This window comes from Pan troglodytes, chromosome 21 (assembly GCF_028858775.2).
Source record: "Pan troglodytes isolate AG18354 chromosome 21, NHGRI_mPanTro3-v2.0_pri, whole genome shotgun sequence".
NCBI lineage: Eukaryota > Metazoa > Chordata > Mammalia > Primates > Hominidae > Pan > Pan troglodytes.
In genome coordinates, this window is record NC_072419.2 from 68,161,921 (window position 1) to 68,183,643 (window position 21,723).

General features: G+C 55.9%; 1 protein-coding gene across 3 annotated transcripts in view; it reads left to right on the plus strand.

Annotated features, from left to right (window-relative positions):
* CDH4 (cadherin 4) overlaps window positions 1-21,723 on the plus strand; it is a 704,555-nt gene that overhangs the window by 620,575 nt on the left and 62,257 nt on the right. For all 3 annotated transcript variants that reach the window (XM_016938212.4, XM_016938213.4, XM_009437555.5), the window contains one exon: window positions 17,603-17,775. In XM_016938212.4, coding sequence (XP_016793701.1) covers window positions 17,603-17,775 — 173 coding nt within the window. The remainder of the gene's footprint in view (window positions 1-17,602; window positions 17,776-21,723) is intronic.

A 21,723-nucleotide genomic window follows, 5' to 3' on the forward strand; every position in this document is an offset into this window, starting at 1 on the left:
GATTGTGGGCGGCGCGTGTGCGTTCGCCATGGAGTAAGACGGGGCTCCAGGAAGTGGGCGTTCCCACCGAGGCCTTCGGCCCGGGCTGCGTATGTGACCCTAAGCCTGGTGAGTTCCGATGGTGGGAGAAGGCCCTGCTGGGTGACCCGCAGACCTGTACCACAGACGTTTTCCACAAAGAAATCAACGTTGGTTTATTTCAAGTTCCCCAGAAAGTGGAACCAAAATCAGGGTTCCCTCCAAAAAAAAACAAGGTCCACCTGAAATGACGGGGGGGCCGAGGATTTTTGCCCAGTTTCCAGCGGGGCCTGAGGCCCACGGAGGTGACTAGGGGCCCCCCATGTGCAGGGGGCTGGGGCCTGGCTTCGCAGCCCTCACTCCGTCCACCCAACCTTCGCCACTTTCGTCTGCTGCGTTGGGCTTCCCGATGGGATTTCACTGGAAGAAATGACTTCTCAAAAAAATCTTTTAATTTTGAGATAATTGTTGAGTCACATGCAGTTGTAGGAAATAAGACAGACAGATCCTGTAAGCCCTTCAGCCAGCCTCCCCCAAGGGTGATATCTTGCAGAACCGCAGTGCAGGTCACAGCCAGGAAACTGACCTTCGTACCGGCCACAGCCCCTACTAGGATCCCACCCGTTTGACCTGCATTCATTGGTGTGTCTGTGTGTGTGTGTGTGTGTGTGTGTGTCTGTGTGCATCTGTGTGTGTGTCAGTGTGTGTCTGTCTGTGTGTCTCTGTGTGTCTGTGTGTCTGTGTCTGTGTGTGTCTCTGTGTGTCTCTGTGTCTGAGTGTGTGTGTCTCTGTTTCTGTGTCTCTGTGTGTCTGCATCTGTGTGTGTGTCTGTGTCTGTGTGTCTCTGTGTGTGTGTCTGTATGTGTCTCTGTGTGTCTCTGTGTCTGTGTGTGTGTCTGTGTCTCTGTTTCTGTGTGTCTGTGTCTGTCTGCATCTGTGTGTCTGTGTCTGTCTGCATCTGTGTGTCTGTGTCTGTGTGTCTCTGTGTCTCTGTGTGTCTGTGTGTCTGTGTCTCTGTGTGTGTCTCTGTGTCTATATGTGTGTCTGTGTCTCTATGTCTGTGTCTCTGTGTCTGTGTGTCTGCGTCTGTGTGTCTGTGTCTATGTGTGTCTGTGTCTGTGTGTGTGTCTCTGTGTCTGTATGTGTGTCTGTGTGTGTGTCTGTGTCTGTATGTGTGTCTGTGTCTGTGTCTGTGTGTCTGTGTCTGTGTGTGTGTCTGTATCTGTGTATGTGTCTCTCTGTACGTGTCTCTGTGTCTGTATGTATATCTGTGTCTCTGTGTCTGTGTCTGTGTGTCTGCATCTGTGTGTGTGTCTGTGTCTGTGTGTGTCTCTGTGTCTGTATCTGTGTGTGTGTCTGTCTGTGTCTCTGTATGTGTCTGTGTGTGTGTCTGTGTCTGTATGTGTGTCTGTGTCTGTGTGTCTGTGTGTGTGTCTGTATCTGTGTATGTGTCTCTCTGTACGTGTCTCTGTGTCTGTATGTATATCTGTGTGTGTCTCTGTCTGTGTCTCTGTATGTGTGTCTGTGTGTGTGTCTGTGTCTGTATGTGTGTCTGTGTATCTGTGCCTGTGTGTCTGCGTCTGTGTGTGTGTCTGTGTCTGTGTGTGTCTCTGTGTCTGTATCTGTGTGTGTCTCTGTCTGTGTCTCTGTGTGTGTGTCTCTGTGTCTGTATGTGTGTGTCTGTGTCTGTGTATCTGTGTCTGTGTGTCTGCGTCTGTGTGTGTGTCTGTGTCTGTGTGTGTCTCTGTGTCTGTATCTGTGTGTCTCTGTCTGTGTCTCTGTGTGTGTGTCTCTGTGTCTGTATGTGTGTGTCTGTGTCTGTGTATCTGTGTCTGTGTGTCTGCGTCTGTGTGTGTGTCTGTGTCTGCATGTGTGTCTGTCTGTGTGCCTCCCATCAACCGTAACCTGTGGCGACCACGACTCTATTTTCATCTGTAGTGTTGTCATTCCAAGGCTACTATAGAAATGGAATCACAGCCGTGTGTTCCCTTTTGGGACTGGCTGTTTTCCTGCAGCATCGTTCTCTGGATATACAGCCAGGTCGTATCCATAGCTCGTTCCTTTCTATGGCGTAGAATTCCGTGGCCTGGGTGTACCGCGGCTTATGAGCCATCCCCAACTGATGGACGCTGGGCGGTTTCAACTCTGGGCCGTGATGAACTGAGCTGCTCTGAGCACCCATTCCTGCATGGGGTCTCATGTGAACATAAGTTTCCATTTCTCTAGAATGAATGCCGGAGAATGCAATTGTGGGGTCATCTCGGAAGCAGGCGTTTGTTTTGTGGGGAACTTCCATGTTCTCTGCCAGAGGGGCTGCCCCGTTGCACACTCATCCCGCCCTCCTGAGAGACCCGGATTCTCGGCATCCTCACCAGCATCTGATGTTGTCATCACTTTCAACGTTAGCCATTCTAAGAGGTGCATGGTGGCCCCTCGTGGTTTTAATGTGTTTTCCCTCTGGCAAATGGTGCTGAGTGTCTTTTCCTGTGTTTATTGGCATCTGCGTGTCCTCTTCAGGGAAACGACTCTTCATGGCTTTCGTCCATTTCCTACTACATTATTCTTTTACTGTTGAGTTTTCAGAATTCTTTACATATTCTAGATACAAGTCCTTTGTCGGATATGTGGTTTGCAAATATTTCTCCCACTCAGTAACTTGTCTTCCATCCTCCCCCAGGGTCTTTGCGAGCGAAAGTGTTTAATTTGGAGGAAGTCCAGTTTATCCATGCTTCCTCTTACGGAGCAGGCTTCAGCATCAAGTCTGAGAGCTCTTCATCAAGCCCTAGGTTCTGAAAATGCTCTTCTCTGGGTTTTCTAACAGTTGTTTAGGTTTGTAGTTTACGTTAGGTCCATGATTCATTTTGAGTTAATTTTTATATAACATGCGAGATGTAGATCCAGGTGTATTTTTTGCTCATCTCCATATTTTCCGTGACTGCCCCAGCGCCATACATTGAAAGGCTGTCCTCCCTCCAGTGAATTGCTTTGACATCTTTGCAGGACATCCATTGGGCACATTTGTGTGGGTCTGTTCCTAGGTTTATTGGTCTGTGTGTCTCCTGCCAACACTGCAGGATGACCGTAGCCTCACAGCCAGCTTCGCTGCCGGGTGGAGGGATGGCTTCGTGGACAGTGTGAGGTGGTCATGCCCTGGCCTTCACCTGTGTCCCTCCATCAGGGTGGGAACGTGCACACAGCACTGCCTGTACTCAGCCCCCTCCTCAGCAGGCAGGGGTTCTGCCATGCTGTCCACGGCAGTGCCGCGTGACCACAGCATGGCCCTGGGGTGGCCCCAGGCAAGCTCCTTCCCACTGCTTCACACATCTTCAGTAAAAGAACAAGGACAGTGCCTGCCTCATGGGCGGGGAAGGTCAGGGGCAGGCGTCTATGTGGCTACCGGCAGTGACGCTGTCATTGACAGTGTCCTTATTATCTGCAGCTGTAACTCCTTCATATTAACAGCAACTTAATAATACATTCTGGCTCAAAATATCAGTTCATTTTCCTGACTCCACCAAGGTAATTCTGTCAACTCAAACCTCTCTTAATAAATACAAGACAACTTTGAAAACCACCTGTGTTCCAGATTCCTCAGAGCACCGAGGTCCACGGGGTCCTTGCCTGGTCACCCTGCTGGTCTGCCTGGCAATCCCTGTCTTCCCTGAGGGCTGAGCTACACCTCGGATATGCATATTTGTGAATTATCACAAATTCCAAATCAGCCATGTCTGAACGATGCAGTTTTCTGGCCTGGGATGGGCCAACCATGGCCATGCCTGAGGTCTGGTTCCCAGACGCTGGCCTGCCAGGAGGACTTGGGTGCAGGTGATTTATGAAGGACCTGCCTGCTCCCAGGAGATGTCTGGGAGGGAGGAGGAGGTGCAGGATGCCCTGACAAGCAGAAACAACACCTCAGAAGGGCCCCAATGCAAGGCAAGGTTGCTGGGTTCTGTGCAAGGCCCCAGCAGGTTCTCAGGAGGGGAAGAGGCATTACTGAAAACGACAGTGACCACTGAAGGCGTCTGTCCAGGTGGCATCCAGGCCTCTGCAGGGTTGGCTACAAGCCACAGCTGCTTTCCCCCTCCCCTCTAAAGGCCCACAGGCTGCATTTCCCAAGGGCTCCTCCTGCAGGATCCTGGCATCTATATCTGCAGGAGGACTCTGAGACCCATGGAGACCTGTGCTGAGAAACAGCCACCCTTGCCCCAGGGCAGAGAAGTACCTGGGGGACCCTCTGGCTGTCTGCCTGCAGATCAGCATGCAGCCCCCCAGGGTGCCTTTGGGTCTAAAAAGGTGTGTTCTGTTCCTTTGAACTGGACCTTTTGAGAAGAGCAAGCAACAGATGAAAAATAGCTGTGGCCGCCACCCTGACCTGAAGCTCACGCGCCCACACCTGCCTCAGCTGTCCACTCTGCCTAGTCCCAAGAACCGCACTGGACGTGGGCTCCGCTGGTCTCCACCGACGATCTCTGCTTCTCTGCACCCAGGGGCAGGGCCAGCAATGAGGCCTAGTGAGGTTCCACGTGGGAAGGACACGCCTTCCGCTGAAGATGCGATCATGCGGTCATCACAGAAACGCGGCCGGCAGCATTCGTCCACTCGGCCAGGTGCCAGGCACCACTCTTAAGTTCTCCATACAAAACAGCTCACTAAATGCCACGACAGCCCCAGGAAACAGCTAGTTTTATTTCCCCCACATACAACATGAGGAAGTGAAGGCACCGTTCTGTAACAGTAAAGACCCACAGCAGCTGGGAGGGAAAGGCAAGACTTAGAGGCCAATAGACGGGCTCCTGAACGCCCCTGCTAACCACTCTGCAAACCGCCTCCCCTTCCCCGCCTGTGTGTTAGGAATGCCTTTGGCTGAAAGTCACAGAAAACTCAACCACAGAGAACCCAACCACAGAAAACCCACCCACAGAAAACCCAACCACAGCAGCTTGAACCAGTGGAGGCTGGGGTGAGAGCTCAAGGCGTCGGGCCGAGGGCTGTGTGGTGGTCACCCCGCTTCTCAGTTCTCACCACGTCGTCACGAGGTGGCTGCGGCACCCCCAAGCGTCACGTACACCATCAGGCAGGAGGGAGGAGGGGGCAGTGTGTAGCATGGGCAGTTTCCTGTAGGAAGAAGTCCCAGGTGGCTGTGTTGTCCTGTGGGTAAGGTGGGCATCTTAGCTGGGTGCTGCGGAGGGCACTGGGTGGGAACGCAGGAACCCCACCCTCCAGAAGCCCACTGTCCAGTTGAGAAACCCAGAGATACATCCGCTTCTCAAGGTGCAGGCCTCACACCTGGGGAAAGGCAGGGAAGCAAACGTCCCAGGCCACTGTGAACGGGAAGCGCCTTTCCCTGTCCCTGGGCCCTGGCAAAGGCTGTGCCCTCAGCCTGGGGCGCTGTCCCCCACGCTCTGTGCCAGCTCCTTTCCTCCTGCAGCTCACAGCCACTTCTGCACAGATGTCTTGCCCTGGCCTCTCCCCCAGGGAGCCCCCTCCACGCCCTGGGCGACTCCCTTGACACCTGGAGAGTCACTCAGGTGGCTGTTGGTCTCCACCACCGGGTTCCAGTTCTGAGCACAGATACCCCATCTCCTCCTTCACCCTTGCCGTGGAGGCTGCAGGGAGAGCCCAGCCTCAGCCTGACCCCGGGGGCAGCTCGCAAGCCTTGGTGACACCTCAGACGTGTCCCAGCACTAGCTCCTGGTTCTCCCAAGGTGGACTCATTCTGCAAGATGGGCAGGAGTCCATGAGGACCTCCTTGGGGTGGGGGGCGGTCCTTGATGGACAGGTGGGGTCCACACAGGCGCAGAGGGAGGCAGATGTCTGCCAGGCCCACTGTGAGGCCAGGCGTCTCGTCCAGGGCAGGAGGGCAGTGGACAGCCAGCCTGCCATCCGTACTGCCTGGTCCCCTGGACCCCTCGCTCCCCATCACTGACCAGTGACTGTTTTCCACCGCTGTCCCCCGCAGCATCAGAGAACAAGCTCTCAGGGCTCGGGAACTCACCCAGGCTCTCGGCATTTCTCAAAGTGCCCAGGGAAAGACACCTCCGTATTGATGATTTTTTAACTAAAAAGGGCTCTAATCGGGATGTGCTACTTCCTCTAACCCCTCGTAACTGTGTGGGGCCTATATTATAAGTTTTGAAATTAATGTCATTTTAAAATATTAAAAAGCAGGGAAATCTACGTGCTGCAAATGAAGTCAAAGAGACCTTCATCTATACAGCACCAAGTTTTTGCTTAAACAGATTATTCTATTAGTGGGCCCCGTTTATTTATTTATTTTATTTCTTTGCCGGCAGAAGTCCCCCTGAGGTTAGTGCACAGATGGCACTAGATACTTGAAAGTCGTCTGAATATTAAGAATTTAAATCTCTAGCCTCAGTGATTTGAGCAGAAAGCCAATTATGGGGCTGAATTAGTTTTCAAATTAAACTGCAATTGAAGGCTTGTGAAATTAATCCTTTAAGGCGCATGGCAGCGTTGGTACATGAATTCCGAGAAAGAGCCGAGCCTGGCAGCCTCCGCTGTCTCCCCCTTTACCTGTTAGCACGATCCATAAGGAGGTGTCCAGCATCTCCCACGTGAAAGACGAGGCTGCTCCTCACCTGCAGCCGGGGCGGGGGATGCTGACCCGACTCGCTGCTTCCTTGATGGGGAAATATTCAGGTCTGTCTGCTGGGGGAGAAGGAGGTGGAAAGAGGCCTCCAGAGAAAGCCCTAGAAAGATGGTTTCCTTCTCATTCTCAAAGCCCATGGGGCAGGAGAACTCACCTGGGCACCCCAGGTTAGAGCAGATGCCACTGGGTGACCGTTCCTCGGCAGAGGGCACAGGTGAGGGACTGCTGGCCGCATCTTTCCTGTGGGGAGCCCAGTTTCAGGATTTATAGCCTCTGTGGAACGGAGCCCTGCAGGGCTTGCACTTGAGCGTGGCCCAGATCCTGCGTCACTGGAGAAGCGAGAGGGCCAGTGGGGACACGGGGATCCAGGTTCCCACTTCCCAGACACCAGAGCCAGCGCTGCTCACAGCACAGGAAGGAGGCCAGAGGGACAGGGCAGCTCTAGGTGCAGAGGAGGAGCCGAGGTTCCTGGAGGTGAAGCGAGGGTGCAGAGCCCTGAGGCTGGGATGGCTGCTCTAGTGCCAAGCCCCACCTGGCCTCCAAAGTCATCCAGGGCCACAGAGGCTCCTGCAGATGGAAAGAGGCCCCCGTCTCCTCCCAGCCTTGCCAGCATGGGTTTCCGGACACTGCCTGCCTCAGCTTCAGCTTAGTCCACCTGGGCGGGTGGACTGGAGCCCCGCCCCCCAATTCACATCCATCCAGCACTTCAGAATGTGACCTTATTCAAAAATAGTTCTTTGCAGACATTTTGTCAAGATGAGGCCAGTAGGGTGGGCCCTGAATCCAATGACTGTTTTCCTTCTAACAAGAGGACAAGACACAGGGCAGGGCCTAAGATGGTGGAGGCAGAGGCTGGAGCGACATGGCCACAAGCCCAGGAGCACCCCAGGAGCTGGAAGGGCCAGGGCAGGGCTGCTGGCCCTGAGCCCTGTGTGCTGGTGCTGCCTCCTGGCCTCTGGAGCTGACGGGGCCAGTTCTGTTGCTTCAAGCTCCCCATCTGCGGTGCTTTGGCTCAGCAGCCCAGGAGACCAGTGCAGTCCCCTTTGGGGAGAAGCCTGGGGAACCCCCTGGTTTCGCCCACTTCCCTCCCCATGCAGCCAGAAACCCCGTCCATCGAGCATCCCGCCACTTGGAGCCTGTGGGGAACGCAGCGCATGCCCCCAGAAACACAAGAAAACACATTGCTGGGGAGAGGGCTGTGTGACCCAAGCCACGGAGACCACGTCTGCTGATCCCAGGATCCTGGAGCAGCCACTGTGGCTCAGGGACTCCAGACACAAGGGGCCCATGGATCCAGTGAGGTCAGAGGCACCGCAGCTCCCTCTCCAGGACACACTCACTCAACTCCCAGAGCCAAGCCCTTGCCAGCGCGGACGGCGCCCATGAGAGGACCGAGGGGGAGGTGGCCCCAGCTTCCCAGGCAGACCCTTATGAGACAAACCCGATTATCTCCACCCATCATTCCCTCCTGAATCCACTGACAAACCAGCCCTGGTGAGTTCGCTGGGGCCTCCCAGGGCAAGGCCAAGTGCAGCAGTTGTCCTGTTGCCCTTGACCCCTGGCCGTGGTCCTCTCTGGGGCTGCACGGGGCCACTCTCCTGCCCTGTCACCCCCCCGGGTCCTGGCTTTCTCTCCAGTCTGCTGTGCAGCAGAGCCTCCAGGGCTCTGTGCCACACCTGGGGGATTTTCTGCCTAAATCCACCCCTGAGTGGATTCGAGGCAGCCTCGTGAACTTCAATCTGTGTGCGCCCAGACCTCATGCCCCGATCCCTGCCTGGCCTCTCCCTGTGCTCCCTGCCCCTGCCCCCCAACAGCTCTGCCAGGTACCCCTCCTGCCACCCTGCATCCCTCGCTGCATCCAGCAGGAGGCAGTGAGCTGACTTCCTCGCTAGTTAATGTAGGTGATGAACTGACTTCCTGGCTGATTAGTGTAGGTGATGAGCTGGCTTCTGGGGATGGTTAGTGTAGATGATGGACTGACTTCTTGGAATGGTTTATGTAGGTGATAACTGACTTCCTGGCTGGTTAGTGTAGATAATGGGCTGGCTTCCTGAATGGTTAGTATAGATAATGGTTGGCTTCCTGGCTGATTAGTGTAGATGATAGGTTGCTTCCTGGCTGGTTTGTGTATGTAATGGGTTAGTTTCCTGTACTGGTTAGTGTAGATGATACCTGGCATCCTGGGTGGTTAGTGTATGTAATGGGTTAGTTCCTGGGCTAGTTAGTGTAGATTATAGCTGGCTTCCTGGCTGGTTAGTGTAGATGATAGGTCGCTTCCTGGCTTGTTAGTGTATGTAATGGGTTAGGTTCCTAGACTGGTTAGTGTAGATGATACCTGGCTTCCTGGCTGGTTAGTGTAGATGATAGCTGTCTTCCTGGCTGGTTTGTGTATGTAATGGTTTAGTTTCCTGGACAGGTTAGTGTAGATGATAGCTGGCTTCCTGACTGGTTAGTGTATGCAATGGGTTAGTTTCCTGAGCTAGTTAGTGTAGATGATAGCTGGCTTCCTGGCTGGTTTGTGTATATAATGGGTTAGTTTCCTTGGTTAGTGTAGATGATAGCTGGCTTCCTGGCTGGTTAGTGTAGGTAATGGCTTAGTTTCCTGGGCTGCTTACTGCAGGTGTGGTCAGAATTCTGTTTTTATATTTGGTCTGGTCATTGCTCGTGTTTATATTGAACATCTTAGCAGCACCTGGGATCATACGGTAGGTACCCTGTCACCACCAGCATCCTGGCACTGAGGTCATCAAGGGACCGAAGTTTCCTACCTGGAGGACCCTCAGTTGTTCTGTAGTGGCCGCACCACCCCCTGGCATGGGGGATTTTGCCCAGAGGACCCTGGGTGCCACCCCCTGGCATGGGGGATTTTGCCCAGAGGACCCTGGGTGCCACCCCCTGGCATGGGGGATTTTGCCCAGAGGACCCTGGGTGCCACCCCCTGGCATGGGGGATTTTGCCCAGAGGACCCTGGGTGCCACCCCCTGGCATGGGGGATTTTGCCCGGAGGACCCTCGGTGCCACCCCCTGGCATGGGGGATTTTGCCCAGAGGACCCTTGGTGCCACCCCCTGGCATGGGGGATTTTGCCCAGAGGACCCTCGGTGCCACCCCCTGGCATGGGGGATTTTGTTTATGAGCTTCAGCCCCTGGGGTATACACAACATAGGTCTCAGTGCTTGGCACAGAGGGATGTTCAGTAAATGTTTGTTCCAGGCCCCACTCTGCTCTCAGAAACGATGTCAGCTTGGACAGCCAGGGTTTTCCACACCTGCGATTTTTTCCTTAGGATAAACTCCTAGCAGTGAATTTGCTGAGTGGGCACATTTTGAAGGGTTTTGTGTATGCACAGCCAAACCGCCTCTGAGGAGCTGAGGCCTCCCCCTACCCCCGGAGGCCATGGAAGGTGCCAGCTGCCCTCTGTGCCATCACGATTAGGTACCATCATTATTTTAAAGTAGCTTTTGCACATTTGACATGTGGAAAATGTCTTCCTTTCATTTCTTTGATCAATAATAAAGTTGGTTTTAAAAAGAAGGAGAAGCAGCAGAAAGCCCATCTGTGTTAAAGATGTAGGATCCAGACCCTTCAGCAAGAGGGCTACACCCCAGCGTTCCAGCAGGTGTGTTGGGTGTGAGACGGTCAGTGCCTTCTCCTCATTGTGCCTTTAGATGTTTCCCGGTGAGCGTGTGCTAGTTATCATGAGTGTGTTTTATTTCTGCATCCAGAAAAGAATTCTCAGAAGTGTATCATTTGGCCTTAAAAAGCAGATTCCTGAGCGTAGCAAAAAGAAAAAAGCGTAGATGCCTAGATGGAGCATGTTTTTGCAGTTGGCCGGAAAGCAGGGAGCGGTCCTTGTTGCCAGAGAGTGGGATCCTGAGCCACCTCCCAAAGAGGGGCCTCCCAAAGAGGGGCCCTGCCGTCGCCCTTTCCCGGGAAGGAGACGATGCCGATGGCTGGGGGTGGTTCTTAAGAGCAGCGTCCATCCTCAGGGAGCATCCAGTGAGGAACCAGCAGGAGAGAGACGGGTGGAGGCTGCCTTCCAGGTGCCCACGCACACACAGCTGTTTCCAGAACACTCGCCCTGGGCGCATGCATGTTTGACTCTGAGCCTGGGATTTTGAAGCCCTGCTCTCCCTTCCTGAAACACTGACACCCTGGCTTTGCCAGTCCAGGCACTGTGTCAGAAGCAGGGGACCTCCCCTCAAAGAGCTTATGATAGGCCAGGCGCGGTAGCTCACACCTGTAATCCCAGCACTTTGGGAGGCCAAGGCAAGTGGATCACCTAAGCTCAGGAGTTCAAGACCAGCCTGACCAACATGGAGAAACCCCATCTCTACTAAAAATACAAAAATTAGTCGGGCATGTTGGTGCACGCCTGTGATCTCAGCTACTTGGGAGGCTGAGGCAGGGGAATCAGTTGAACCCAGGAGGTGAAGGCTGCAGTGAACAAAGATCATGCCACTGCCCTCCTGCCTGGGCGACAGAGCAAGACTCCATCCAAAAAAAAAAAAAAGAGAGAGAGAGAGAGCTTATGAGAAAATTGAGCCCAAGTAAAGTGGGGGATTCCTGGGTGCTCATCACATTTTCCTCCTCCCCCCAGGCCCCTCCTCCTGTGCCCTGGAGGTGGCCAGCAGCTCTAAGTGCAGGATTTGCCTCCTGAGGCAGGAGGCGAGCAGAGGAGGGCACCATGGCATTGGTTTAAAGCCATTACTGTCTTGAGTTAATGAAGAGCTAATGTGATAAAAGCCACTGCAAGCTTCTAATGAGCAGTCCTTTCCACGGGGGAAGGGTGCGTAAACTAAGGCGGCCCACGAGGCGCGACGCACCTGCCAAGGTGAGCTGAGTTCCGATGACTCCGGCCATCTCAGAACGTCCAGGCTCTTCTCTGTGAGGAAGACATTCTATTTCTGCAAAAACTCCACCAAATGGAAATGGGGATATTGTTGCTTGCATCAGATGTAAGGGGTGCAATTATTTGTAACCAAAAAGCAGGCAGAGACTTGGACCCCTGATCAATATCCGATTAGTGCTTGGTTAATGAGCATAAACCGCAGAATGGATCAGTCCCTCAAGTCAGACATGTGGAGTTTCCACGCTGGAGGACTCTGGGGTCTGGGCCAGGGCCACCAGCTCATCCCACGGTGGGGGTGCAGAGGGGGTTCGTCCACGCCAGGACCCCTTCCCAGGGCGGGCATCCTGGGGCCGTCTGTGTTCCGTGGTACAGAGACGCAGGAATGCTGTAGATGGGAGGGAATTCAGTCCAAGGGAACCTTCTACAGCTGTAGGCCTGAGCAGGACCTCTGAGGAGTCAGAGGGGAGGCAGCCTGGCTGGTTCCTGCCACAGAGGCCCAGCTTCTAATGGGGCAGGGGCCGACAAGGGGTGAGAGGCACAGACAGCTTGGTAGGTGGGGACCCGGACAGCTCCACAGTATTCAGCATCATAGACAGTAGAGGGAAGGGCCAGCATCTCAACTCCCAAACCCACAACAGGCCATAAACCCTGCTGTCATCAGCCTTAAGGCAAACCAGGCGATTATACCTCCATGCTGGGCAGATGTCCCCTCCATGCTGGCTGAGTGTCCCTCCATGCTAAGTGGTGTCCTCCATGCTGGGCAGGTGTCCCCTCCACACTGGCCGGGTGTCCCTCCACTCTGGGCAGGTGTCTCCCCACACTGGGCGGATGTCCCCCCACACTGGGCAGTTGTCCTCCTCCCTGACCAGCCGGGTGCTTTCCTCCTGTGCTGGAGCTGCCTCTCCTCTTGTCACCTGGTTTCCCCACCATGTATTCCAGAGGGGAGGGCGGGAGACGGGGAGCTCTGAGCACATGTGGGGAAGCCCCATCCCAGTGGGGCACACCTGGCCCCCACTGAGCCAAGCCTCCAGCTGTGGCACCTGCAGCTCACAGGCTGTGGTGGACACACACAAAGCCTCTAGACGTGGCAAACATGGCAGGCTGTGGTGGACACACACAAAGCCTCTAGACGTGGCGAACGTGGCAGGCTGTTGTGGACACACACAAAGCCTCTAGACATGGCGAATGTGGCAGGCTGTGGTGGACACACACAAAGCCTCTAGACGTGGCGAACGTGGCAGGCTGTGGTGGACACACAAAGCCTCTAGACGTGGCGAACGTGGCAGGCTGTGGTGGACACACACAAAGCCTCTAGACGTGGTGAACGTGGCAGGCTGTGGTGGACACACACAAAGCCTCTAGATGTGGCAAACGTGGCAGGCTGTGGTGGACACACACAAAGCCTCTAGACGTGGCAAACATGGCAAGTGCCTTCAAGGAGCTCAACTTATTGAATGAAGGACTGGCCTTTATTCTGAGACTAAGTCTTTCCTATGATTTTGATGGTAAAATATTATTTTCCTTTCATGAAACATTTTAGCTAGATGTATACTTTAAGGTCTTCCCTTGGTAGAACTAGAAGTTGGCAACCCTATATTGATTCCCCTGTATTTTTAAAAACCAATGTTGTCCCTGAAATCCAAAAAAAGAGCATACAGCAGAGGTCAGCAAACCACCGGCCAAACACAGCTCAGCACCTGCTTCTGTGAATGGTTTGATGGGAACACAGCCGTGCCCGTTGCTGGACGCATCCTCTCAGGCTGCTTCTGTGCAGCTTTGAGGAGTTGGGACGAAGAATGTGTGCCCACAAAGCCTGACATACATACTGTCCAGCCCTTTACAGAAAGTGTCTGCTGGACCCTGGAGGAGAGTGTGGCTGCTTTCAGTCTGGGTCTAGCAGAGCTCACTGGACCCAGCCACGTTCCTCCTCTGTGGGATTCAGTTTCCCCATCTGTCAAAAAAGGTGGCCCAGTCAGGGTCCCAAAGGTCTGTTTCCAGCCTCCCGCTGACTTCCCATTCCACACATCCCACCTGGCCCCTCCTCAGTTCCAAGCCCTCTCACGTCCACATCCTGGCCCACCTTTTCCCCAGGTCCCCAAGCCTCCAAGGGGGCTTAGTCCTCCTCCCTACATGAAATCACACAGCAGCGGGCCCCTTCCGCCGAGGGACTGCTTGGAGGAGGCAGCTTCGATTGGTGGGGGAGGACCTCCTGCCTGGCCTTCGGGGACCGAGGAGTCCTTCAGGAGAGATCAGCTGGAAACGCCACTCCACATTCCGTCCTGAGTGGGGAGAGCTGGGCCCCAGTGGGCAGGGAGTTCCCATGATGTCGTGAGGTTATCTGAGTCCTGTGGAGGCGGAGGAGGGGGACCTCTGTGGTGGGAGGCTCCCAGCCGTTCTGCTAATGTGATTTCTCAGTGATATGGTGGATCAGGGCAGGCACTCAAAGGGAGCACGCGGGTCTCTGCCTCACAGTGGATCAGTAACCCTGAGGTGCTGGGAGTCCTGGGCTGACTCGCTGTCCCTCCACCTCCCCCAGCCGGTAGGGCTGAGTGGAGAAGAGCTCCAAGCCCAGATCCTGGACCCCAGCCCTGCTCCACCGCTGTCCGATGCGTGACTGGCCCGAGTTCCTGCATGTGGGCAGCAGGCCGTCCGTGAGATTTCTCTGAGACATGACAAACCCATGCACAAAAGACCCTCGGGCCAGCTGGGCACAGGGTGGGGACCCAGGAATGGCAGTAGGGGCTGGGGCAGGGTGAGGAAGAGGCCAAGGCAGTCAGAAGGGCTCCACATCCCCATCCAGCCCGAGAGACCGTCATTCTCAGAAACCAGGCTGGCTGTGCTGCTTTCAGTGAGTACAACAGACAGTGCCTGATCCCTTCTTCCCTCACTGGTCAGGGCTTTGCTTCTCTCCCTCCACCTTCTCCACATCCCTGCCATCATTCTGCCACCCCCACCATCAAGCTACTGGGCCCCTTTCTGCGACAGGCATGTGGATCCTCACAGGTTTCACAGACGAAAATGCCGGGGGCCACGGGTGGAGGGGAACAGTGAGTGCTTCGGGAAGCTGGAGTGGCTTCTCCCTTTGACTTTCTGAACCAGATGAGCCAAATGCGGTCACCACCGACCCCCATGACTTTCCCAGCTCTGCCCTTTCGTAGAGATGGGTGGTTTCAAATAGTGCCTGATGCGCCAACATTGGCTTCACTTGCTCGGGGATGCCTGGCTTGATGAAGGCTGAACGTTAGTAACACCGTCCTGGTCAGACCCACCATCCGCTTTGCAAATGAAATTCTGCAGGTGTTTGTTCTGGTGTTTCGGTAAGCAGCTTTAAAACCCTCACGAGGCAAAGTTATTTTTGTTTATACAAGTCATATTCCTTAGACGCACCAGTGTATTTATCCTTTATATAAACATTATGTATATGTATATTTATAGGAGGTGTGTGTGTGTGTGTGTGTGTGTACATATCAGAGAGAGAGACAGAGACAGAGCTCCTCATATCTTTCTGCATTTCCAAGGTGCCCTCTAGAATCATTTTCCTTCTGCCTGAAAACACCCTTAGTATTTCCTCTAGTGTGGGTCTCCAGGTGGTAATTTTTTGTTTTATCATTTATCACATTTAGTGTCTATTTTTCACTTTTATTTTAGAAAGTTTTTTTCACTGAATAATGAACGCCAGGCTCCTCGTGAGTTCCTTGTATTCCATTGTTTTCCAGCTTCCATCGTTCCTATTGAGAAGTCAGCTTGAAGTCTTCTCATTGCCACATTGAAAGTTTTGTGCTCTTTTAAAAAGGAGGCTGTGTGTGATGTTATCTCTCTCCACGAATGATTTCTTTTTGCTGCTAAGTAGGGGACGCTAACAATCACAGAGAACCTCAGCCTAAGTTACTGCAGTTAGCTCTGCGCGTGTGTTAGGACTGTTTCTTCCCAGTTCACCCTCGCTCCTAGGGTGCTGCACTTCAGGGTTTTCCTCTTAGGAAAATGCAGAGGAAAGCCAGCACAGAGGGAGGGGGATGTCTCTTTAGAGGGGAGTATGGTTGGGACCAGGCTTGTTGTGCTCTAAAGTGGTGGGGACATCGCGATGGGGGCAAGGATCATCGGGGTGGGGTCCCCAGTTCCAGAGGCTGATGGTCGCCAGGCCACGGCCCCTCCCACCCGTTTGCTTACTGCATAAATCTGTTTGATTGAACTATAATTCACGTGCCATACAGCTTGCTCTTTGAAGTGCTCCTGCCTCTGCTTGTTTTTCTGTGTTTTCATGGAACGTGTCTGCTTTGAGAATTTTGCATTCAGTAGAAGCTGAAAGCTGAAGCAAACTCCTAGTCAGACACACCCAAGGTTCCCCTGCATCCCACCTGGGCTTGTCCTGCCTGGGTGGAAGGCCAGAGTGGGGGTCTTCTCTGCAGGGCTGCAGAGGGAGGGCGAGGTGGGGGAGGGGTGAGGGGGAAGGCTCCCTGCCTGCTCTGGGGTCCTGGAAATAAGTAGTAGCTTCGGGCTCCTCGCAGACCCTGCCTCCTGAGCATGAGGCCGCCCCGCACCCTGGGCTTCTGGCACAGTCCAGCAAATGTCCAACAGGGCATCTGTGTGCCAGGTCACAGGGACAGCATGGACCCAGCCCCGCCCTTGTGGTGGCTGTAATCCCACAGAGGACATAGACATTAAGTAGACACACAGCTGTTTCAATGCAGGTGAGATGAGGATGCACAGGGCCCCATGACTCAGTCCAGAGGGCCAGGACGGGGCTTTGGGGATGAGGAGGAGTTGGCCAGGTGGAGGAGAGGGAAGAACGTTCCAGATGCAGAACAGATTGTGCAAGATCCCAAGGCTGGTGTGGCGAGAGTCCTTCATCTCATGCACACAGGAAGGAGCACTTCGGGTCTCTCTGAGACTGCCACCCCCGACCTGGCCCGCCGCATGACCCCAGTCCCGTCAGCCAGGGGAGGCACTGCGCAGGTAGAGGTTGCACCATCCCCAGGGCCCAGCAGGGCACCAGCAGCTCTCCTCTGTGCATGAACGCTGCAGGGCCGGGCACCCGAGCTTCCAGGGTTCTGGGGCATCTCAGGCAGCCACCAGGGCAAGCTGAGCACACACGTGTGCAGAGCCAGGGCAGGAACACCGGAAGGTGGCGGGCAGAGTCCAGCCCCAGGACTTCCAGGTGAGAGAGCCCGCCGTGCCAGCATCAGGAGACAGCAGTCAGGAGCTCACAGAGCGGGGCCTCCACCGGGTACAGCGCTAGCACAGAGTTGGTACTCAGTAGGCAGAGACTAAAGCCCCCACCCACCACTGCTCCCAGCAGAGCTTGGTCCTCAGACCTGCAGATGTCCTGAGGCCACAGGGTGGGGCGTGCTGATGCAGGCCCTCCCCAGGGCAGGAAAGGCTGCACAGCCAAACAAAAGCCAAGTGCCATTCTCAGAAAGTGGGGAATGTGCCAGAGGGCACTGTAGACCTCAACCCCAATGTGTGCATGGGGAAACTGAGGCACCAAGCTGAGAGAGCACATGGGCAGCTCACCGAGCCCCTCTGAAATGCCAGCGGCCCCCAGTCCCAGGGCGCCCCCAGATGTGCTCCATCCGACGGAGTCCTATAGGCACAGCCTCCCTGCTCAGGGTCCCTTCTAGGTTTGTTTTCCACTGTGTCCTCTGCAGTGTTTATTATACAGCTTCTGTGTGTCCAGACCTATACCAGGCCCTGCTTCAGTGCCTGAGTCCCTCCCTTTAAGCCCAACCACACTGGGCTCCCTGCAGCAGTGGAAGCACCTTGGACGCACTGTCGGGGCCTCAGGCCACCTGGCTCCAGGCCTGCTCTGCTGCCCCAGGCTCTGGAAGCTTAGAGAAGTTTGGTCTTCCCCGAAGCCTGGTCTTTCCCCAGCCGAAAAAGGAAGAGGTCAGAGCAGATGACCTCAAAGGAACCTCAAGCTCTAGAAGAAATCCTTCTATGATTCTATAAGGTGGGGTGGAGGCGGCAGGTGCACTAACACCACCTCTGAACACGCCGAGAGGAAGGGGGTTCCGCTACGCCAGACTCACGGAGAGCTCTGTGGTCGGGGGGCTCTGCCCAGGTGTGTGCGGGGGTGGCAGCCTGTGTGGCAGGCCATCCCCATCTGAGCTGCTGTCTCTGTTCCAGGCACCTACGTGATGACCGTCACGGCCAACGATGCTGATGACAGCACCACGGCCAACGGGATGGTGCGGTACCGGATCGTGACCCAGACCCCACAGAGCCCGTCTCAGAATATGTTCACCATCAACAGCGAGACTGGAGATATCGTCACAGTGGCGGCTGGCCTGGACCGAGAGGTGAGGCAGGGTGGGGTCTGCGTATGGGCGGGTGAGCTCCTGGTCCCCGCAGGACACCCACGGGACCCTCGGGGAGCCTCTCCAGTGGCGCCGTCGGGGAGTGATCGACAGTCTCCCCAGTGGCACTCTCTTGCCATGGGAGAGACTCAGCAAAGGAGGCTCTGGAGCACTCAGCACCAGCTGCTATGAGCGAGTCCTTGTGAGATTTCCAGAACAGGCCCAGCTGGTGTGTGTGGCTATGGGTGGAGGCCTCAGAAAAGCAGGGACCACCCGCCGGGGTCTCGGGGTCTAGCCGCAGCGGCACTCGGGGTCTGGGGTGCTCTGACAGCCCCTCTCAGGACCTGAACACAGACGCCTGCCTTGAAACCCACCCCTTCTGGGCCTGGCGCCTTCGAGGAGACCCACCCCACCCAGGCTGCGGCGGCCTGGCCGTGACGAAGGGGGCATGGAGAAGCAGTGCTTTTCACACAGCCTGAAACCATCACAGCCAAATGAATGGGCTGCTGGTTGGTGCTGGGTTCCATGCGCTCCCACCTCCTGCACTGTCCTGCGGTCCTATGAGGCTTTTGTGACCGAGGCCTCCCTCCACCCCTTCATCTCAAGTGCCCGCCCCACTCAGAGACAGACCCCAGAGGGAGGCCCTGGGCGGTGGGTGAGGTCGGGGGCCTGCTTCTGCTCTGAAGCTTGCCAAGTGCAGGCGCATCTCCAGCACTGGGCTGTGCATTCCCAGAAGATTCACCACCCGCCCCTGGGGCTGAAAGCGCCCCATCAGCAGCACCTTGAGTCCCCAGGTGCCCAGGACAGGGCATCGCCTGCCTCCCCCATCTCCAGATCTTGCTGTCTGGTCTCCTGTTTGCACTGTGCCCACAGAGGCCAGTGTCATTCCAGACGTAATTTACCCTCTGAGGCATCTGGCTCCCAGGAGCCGGTAGAGCCACCTCGCTGGGCTCACAGCCAGTGCGGCCCTGCCCGTGGGAGGCTTGTTTCCAGAGGCCACAGCGCCACTTTCTGGCAGCTCCTCGGTCTTGCTGGCCTCAACTCTCCTGCTCTGAGTCGGCGGCTTCTGAGTGCGTCACGGCCCTCGAGCTCTGGGTGTGCGGGGACCCCACTGCAAGCTGGGGCTGCCAACCTGTCACCGGGGCTTGCTGGTGTCGCTTTTGGGGCTGGGGCTGGCAAGGAAGTGGCAGGTCCTCCTTCCAGGTTTGGGGCTGTGGGACCCCCGGGGCCTCCAGTTTCTGCCTCTTCTCCAAAAACCAAGACTCACCTGCAGTGCTGTCTTCATCCCCGCCTTTCAAATCAACCAAAGCCAAGCTGTAGCCTGGAAAATCCCACCCGTCTCCGTCCCTGGGAAGAGCACAAAGGGGATTTCCTGGAAATTCCTAAATCGTAAGGGGGTGGTGCTCAGGGTAACACATGGGGACAGAGAGGCCAGTTGGGAGGTAACCCTTGGCAGCCATGCGGCTTGCGGGGAAGGCGAGGTGGCCCCCGGGGTCAGCGCGGGCTCAGGACTCAGACCTGCACAGCAGAGGACGTTGTCAGCCCCAGCCGTGGCACCTTTCATCTGAGAGACAGAAGGATGGTGACAGCCTTGGACTCCAAGGATCAGAGATGGAGTCGTGTGGCAGGCAGCGTGAGGGCTGGCACGGATGGCACAGGCGAGGACTTTTGATGCAGGATTTACATAAACGTTCTTAGAGTGATGTTGGCCAGAATGCCTGGGGCTCCGAGTGAGCTGTGGTCAGTCCCAGCACCTTCACCTCAGGACTGCAGGATCTGCTGAGGCCCCACCGCCCTCCAGTGGCCATGAACCAGCACCCGCTCCGCTCAGACAAGGCTCTGCAGATGAGCTGCGCCTGGCCCTGGTCCCGTCATTCAGCTAAGGAGATGGTCCCATGGGCACATGGCCGAGTCAGGAGTGCTGTTAGTGAGGCCCATACAGATGTACAGGAACCAGATACCGTCCCCCATCTCCTCTGTGGCCTGGGGTCCCCCACATGCCCTGGGGAGAGAGGGCAGCCCCTGTTTGCGCTCCCCCAACACACACACACACACCTGTGAGCAGCTCGTTTCCACAGGCTGGCACCTCTCTGGGACGTTTGCACAGCTTTTGGCAGAGCAGGTGGTCTGACTGGAGCGTGTGCGTGCAAGCCCCTGTCCACACACTCCCACACACGTGATGCTCCAGAGGTACAGATGGGATGGCACGGCTGCCGGCTGTGTCCAAGGAGAAGACAGGACAGCCGAGCAAGGGTCAGGCCTGTGAGTGTCAGCACCTCTGGGATGGCCCCTTGCAGGGGCAGGGGCAGGGGTTACCTAGAGCCCACAGACTGCCCCACCTGCATGCCATCAGCTCCTGGTCTGTGACGGGGAAAGCACAGGGGCCAAAAGGGCAGTGGGGATGCTTAGGGAGATCCGATGGGGCCTCGCCCTCCAGTCCCAGTGCAGGGGCATGGCTGGCTGCATGCTGGCCGCAGGAAACCGTTCTCTCCCTACTCTATATCGGCCGCGAGAGAGCAACGTCCAATTAGAGAGGCAGCTGGTTCTACTGAGCGACCGGAGAACTGGGAAGGGGAAGGTGTGGGAATTTCACGGGATTGGGTGCCTGCAGGGGAGGCATGCAGGCGTGCGGAGGGTTCCAGATGCACAGACGCAGTCCATGAACACACCTCTTCTTACATCTGGTGTACAACATGGCAGCAGTCTTCCCTTAGGGCCGGGGTTTTCGTATTATAATGATAAGCTGGGGATCTAAAGGGGACCATAGGCCACCTGCTCTGGCCTGCGCTGGTTTCGTGTCGGTCCGCCCTCCCTCTGGTTTCCGGTGGGGTTGAGGGGGTCCCTGTGGCTTCAGGACCATCTGGTCTCCTTCAGCACGAATGTCTATAGATACAGGGACTAAAGACAAACAGCTAAAGCTTTCCCACTGCCGGTTGGAGGGCTGGGAGGTCTGGGGTACTTTGTAGTTTATATTGTAGGAAAGAATATGTGATATTTTCCAGGCTGAAAATATATCTAGGCAACATCTGTGGACCCCTCTTCATAGCTGAAAATCTCGCAAGGCCCCGGCAGTCAGTATGGGTGCAGGCTCTGACCCTGGGAGGGATCAAGAGCGCCACGGAGCCCACGACACCCTGGGGTTCCCCCAGCTGGCCTGGTGCACCCCACGGGAGGGACACCCCCTGGCCTCCCTGGGCCGGGCATTCCTGTGGGCATGTCAAGGCCCGTGATAGGGACGGTGCCCAGCCTCCTGGGCTCAGCTCCCCCTGCCCCTACAGATCATGGCAGCTCGGCCAAGGGAGGGCTAGCAGTCCCAGCCACCCAGAGATCTCCCCACCCACTGGCCAGGCCCCAGTGAGGCTGACCCAGCAGCTGGACCCCCTGCCCAGGCCAGACACTGAGGCAAGGCGGGGCCAGCCTGCTCCCCAAGGCCCACAGCAGACACAGAGCGGTACCCGCCCCTCACCCCCCACCCCCCGCTGTCGGCAGCTTCAGCGTGGCCTGCAAAATGTTCCAAATAAAATGCTCATTTAAAAGCCATTAGAGGTGTGGTTGACAGACGGAGATTTATGAAGATTGAGGAACATGAGGAGACGCTGGTGTTGCGGGCGCTGGCGTCCTCCGCTGTGTGTGCCTGGGGATGTGAACAGCCCGGCTTCTATCCGCCGGGAGGCCCCGTCTGGTGCATCTCAAGCGTAGTGTGCTGGAGAGGGCGGTCCCGTGTCTTCCTCTTCCAGGGCTCGTTGGGAACATAGGTTGTGTGGTTATTTTCCTTGATGATCCTTCAGCTGCTAACATTCGATTCCAGGAAGATCCGTTTCTGTCTTGTGCGTGCGAAACAAGCTGGTTGATGCAGTGAAACCTGGGACCCCCATGTGGACCAGCATCGTGGGGGGACAGCAGAGCCATGGTTCGGGGGCTCAGGGGACAGTCATGGGGCTGGACTTTGGG